Source organism: Fundulus heteroclitus, chromosome 23 (genome assembly GCF_011125445.2).
Source record: "Fundulus heteroclitus isolate FHET01 chromosome 23, MU-UCD_Fhet_4.1, whole genome shotgun sequence".
NCBI lineage: Eukaryota > Metazoa > Chordata > Actinopteri > Cyprinodontiformes > Fundulidae > Fundulus > Fundulus heteroclitus.
This window is the reverse complement of record NC_046383.1, coordinates 7,585,998-7,590,504: the sequence shown is the minus strand read 5'-3', so window position 1 is coordinate 7,590,504 and position 4,507 is coordinate 7,585,998. Positions and strand designations below refer to the sequence as shown.

Below are 4,507 nucleotides of genomic sequence, written 5' to 3'. Positions count from 1 at the left end.
CAAGCATTAACAGCCCTCTCGAGCCATCCAGACTGGGATCCAAAAATAAAACCGATGAACATGCGTGAAGTGTTCCTGCATCAATCAAGTGACGCTGAAGGTCAGGAGGTGCAGAAATCAATCACTTATTCTGTGTCATGCACATGTAAACACTTGTCTCTGCAGAAACAAACTCAGAAGAAAAGGTCAGAACAGCACAGGGAGTCATTTCGACTGTATTTAAAGCTCTTCGGCGCACTACGAGCATAGCCCACCGATAAACAGCTGACGACAAAATAAATCTTTTCTAATCCATGTGCATTTATCTATGCTTTAAACCGGAAAACAGTAATTCTATAATTAACACAGGAAAATAAAAAAAAAAAAACAAGATAAAGAAGCGTCAAAGTTAAGATTACCCCTAATGGTACAGATTAAATGCAAAGAAAAAAAAAGAAAAACAAGAAATTCAGCAGGTGCCAATTAAAAACCAACATCATAAGAAAAAGGGTCAAAGAAGCAAGCGTTATTGGCTTAGAAATCATTAATGTTTGTAGACTCTCCAGTTTGTTACAAAGAGATTCCAGTTGGATTTTAAAAACAGGACAAACTGACTCTTAGTTCTGCTCTGAGTGAGATTTACCTAAATATCTACCATGAACCAAAACCGTGCTAAATGTGCCAGCTGTATGCAGGCTCCGGCACATTTTCCCAACAGCACCACGGCCTGTAGTAAAAACAGTAACAACCATCATGCACATATGGCACTCCAATCCTGCCCTGAGGAAGAGAGAGAGTGCATAATATATTACACAGTTGGGCATCTATGTAGCAAAGGCCGATATCAAATCATCAGTGGACTAAATATGGCTCAAAACTGGATTAAAATCCACCATTAGATCTGTGATTTAATGATCTAAGACGAGGCTCTCCAGTGCATTAGAAAAGAAGGCGTCTACCAGTGTAGGCTAGTCCAGTGCATGAGATAAATTTATAGATGTGACCCACTTACTGGTCCCATTTTCTTTTTCAACAACAGATCACTGAAAAAGGAGAAATCTCAGAAGATTCAATAGAAAAACACTGTAAAACTTAGATACTTTGTCATCATTGTCTGCGTAAGATCCTGAAATGTGTAGTGTGATAAGGTTTCTCATTGTCCTGTTGTGGCACAGAAAGTTTGCAGCATTCTGAGAGCCTTAAAGGGACTCTTCGGGATTTCTCAAGTTAGGTTCATTTTAAAGGTTACAAAACGTTAATATCTTACCTGTAAGTAAATAAATAACCGTGCATTTAGCAAAAATCCAGATTATTAGACGGCATTGATGCTGGAGAGGCCAAGACCAAACTTCTACCATCGCCAAACAACTCCAGTATATCCAAAACGTCATAGCAGCTCAAGCTAACACTACTTTACAGATTCTTAAGCTGTATCTTTCACATAATATATATATATATATATATATATATATATATATATATATATATATATATATATATATATATATTGAGAACATAACATGTAAAGAAAGCAAGTCCAGTTAGATGAACAATGGGTAGAAAAAGTAACTTATATGGGTTATAACCATTTGCCTTTTTCTATCAGAAAGCTACCCTGACTGGAAACACTTTATACTAAGTAAAAAAAATCAGTAGATCCTCGTAAATATTTTAACTTTTTTTTTAAATCAACCCAATAGTTTGTCAGTTCATGTTTTTAATGTGCTTATATATGTAAAATAAGATGATCTGAGACATATGGGAACGCTTTTCTAGCCCCAACATGATGAAAATGCTAAAAATACTAGAATGAGATGAGTTGCATACTACATTTTGAATATAATTTCTGAACACATTTCACACTGTTGGGGTAACTAATAAAATAAGGTATAACTTTCATATCTATTTCAGAAAGACTTAAAGCAGAATGTGTTTATATTTCACACCGCAATGGTCTATTTGTTGATTTTCTACAGTAATAAACTTGACTTTTTGGCTGGAAAAACAAGTATGAGAAGTTAATTGAGTGAGTAACATTTATTCCAACCAAAAAGCATTAATTAAAGCACGGCAGTCATTTTGTGACAATATAAAAAAAAGTAAATTGGCATTAATTCTACATTTTCTTTTGCTAATGTAGAGTGGAACCCCATATTGTTGTATCCTAAAATCCTCCATACAAGATCTTGTAATAATTTGATATATTGTTCAATGATTAGTGCACAAAATGAATTGTTCTGATATAAAACTCTACATGATCCGTTCTCAGTACGCGTTTCACACAGGAAGATCATTGGTGGTGCGCCACATCCTTGTAATGTGTATTTTTGTGTGTGAGAATAACCACCCAGTCAGAACTTGACAATCTTTTAAATCATAAATGTTTTTTTTTATTTTTTTTTTTTAGATTTAGTAAGTGTTTTAAGCTGCAGAGATCTGCTTTGGTCTTGGCCTCGCTTGGACTAGCTGCTTACTTCAGCATCTGGGAGATACAGAGTTCCTCGACAGTCTTAAAAATCTGAAAATGTTTGAAACCAGATTTATTCCCCCCTAAATCTGGGCAGGTATAGGGAAATAATAGAAACAATGCTTGAGTTTCCAGTCATTGTTCTCAGTTACCTGAAAGCTTAAAATTTGAAAACTAGCATATTCTCTTTTACTTACAAGCAAACAAACTGTAAATGAAAGGATCTGTGTTTAACGTAGGATAACATAACCCAGATTTAACAAGTCTAAGAAGTGTAGATTTTGAGATAGAGCTGATTTAAGTTAAATGGGATGCCAATAAAAGCTGAGAAATAGCCCTTTACCACCATGTGGCTCAGAAACCAACTTTGCTGTTTTAACCCTTTTCTGGAACCCACAGGCAAAAACCCATCAAGATGAACGTTTTGCACTAAAATGTGCACAGAGTTGTAGATGCTGACCGATTTGAGTCTGGCAAAAATATAAAACTCTTTTTTTTTTTTTTTTTTTTAAATAGACCCTGGATTTATTTACTGCAGGTAAGATAATAACAACTAACAACCTTTTCACATCACCTGGCTTTAAAAAAAATCCTAAACTATCCATTTAACGCCTCCCATTCTGCCTGGAGTCCCTCTCTCCCGGGTGGGGAAGCCCGTCCACCGGCCGTCAGTCGTCCGGTGAGCACACCAGGTGGAGCTGGTCCGGACTCCCCACGCTGCCCGTGCTGGAGCTCCCGTCCCCCAAGTCCCGGGCCACCATGCAGGGCAGGTTGAGCTCCGTGGACCCGCCGGGGCTGGAGTCGCTCCTGCTCACGCACTCCTCCTCCAGCACCAGACACAGCTCCTTCAGGTCCAGGTTCTCCTTCACCAGGCCGTCCTGCAGGCGCTCCAGGTCGGCGAGCTTCTTCAGGTAGCCGCCCAGGTCCTCACGCATCACCTTGGCGGCGTGGTGGCCGAAGAGCTGCCACTCCCGGGCCAGCTTCTTCACCTTCAGCCTGTCGTCGTCCAGGAAGCAGCACAGGTCCCGCAGCTCGGTGTTCTCCTCCTGCAGGCGCTGGTTGATGACTTTCAGCTCCCGGATCTCCAGGAGGTGGCCCTGCAGCTGCTTGTTGACCTCCTTGATGAGCCTGCCGCGCTGGATCAGAGCCGAGATCTTCTCTGACTCCTCCTTACGCAACCGGCTCACCAGCTCCTCTTTGGAGCAGGCCAGCAAATCCTCATCAGAGACCTTTGACAGCTCCCTGTTTATCATCTCCCCCTCACTGCCCATTTTGTACAAGACAACCCAATAGTCCCTGAGAAATTACTGGGGGGAAAAAAAAAATTAAATGTTGTTTTGCTTGATGCTCAGCTGAGGTTTATCGCATCATCTTCTTCCTCTTCTTCTTCTGCGCCCACTCTGGTCCAGATGTCACCGCGCAAACACAGAGGCAGAAACATGTGATGTCTTTATTTCGCTTGATTTCTCCAAGGCACGCAGACAGCAGCTCCTTAATGAGGTCGGGAGGCTCCGATTAATGTCAGTCCATCACCTCCTCGGTAGCAGGCTGTGTTTTCCGAGGCCTCTGGGAGCACAGCAGTCCGCCTCCTCCTCCTTGTCGTCCAAGAAAGCAGCAGCAGTCCTCTGGAGGGGGTTGTGTTTGCGCGCACACGCTGAGATTTAGCCCAGCTCCCACGGATGCAAAAAAAAAAAAGAAACGAAAAAAAAAAAAAAACACCCCACGGATGTCGTGGGTTTTCACGTCGGTGGCATCGTGTGCTCTTTCTCCGCTGTGCTCGGGTTGAATGAAGGCAGATCTCCGCTGGCTCTTTTGGACGGAGGCAGTCCTGACGGTGCGGCGGCGGCGTCTTCTACCGGTACATAAAAAAATTATAATAATGAAAAATAAGTAAGAGAGAAAATAAATAAATAAAATAAAAATAAAGGAGGTGAAACGCAGTCCGATCTCACCCGTTATCTGCTCATTACAGGCGCTTCATCCTCGGAGCTGAGCCGCTACCACAACAATGTCTGCTGCCTCCTCCGGTTCAGCGACTCCGCTGCTGCGCAACCGGATGTA

At 41.7% G+C, this 4,507-nt stretch overlaps 1 protein-coding gene across 1 annotated transcript; it reads right to left on the bottom strand.

Moving 5' to 3' along the window:
• Positions 1 to 186: 186 nt before the first annotated feature.
• On the bottom strand, positions 187 to 4,507 carry ccdc85b (coiled-coil domain containing 85B). Its single transcript, XM_021316058.2, has 2 exons — positions 4,399 to 4,507; positions 187 to 4,298 (listed from the first exon to the last, which is right to left on the bottom strand). Exon 2 carries the CDS (start codon positions 3,715 to 3,717, stop codon positions 3,115 to 3,117), a length of 603 nt encoding a protein of 200 aa, XP_021171733.1. The 5' UTR covers positions 3,718 to 4,298; positions 4,399 to 4,507; the 3' UTR covers positions 187 to 3,114.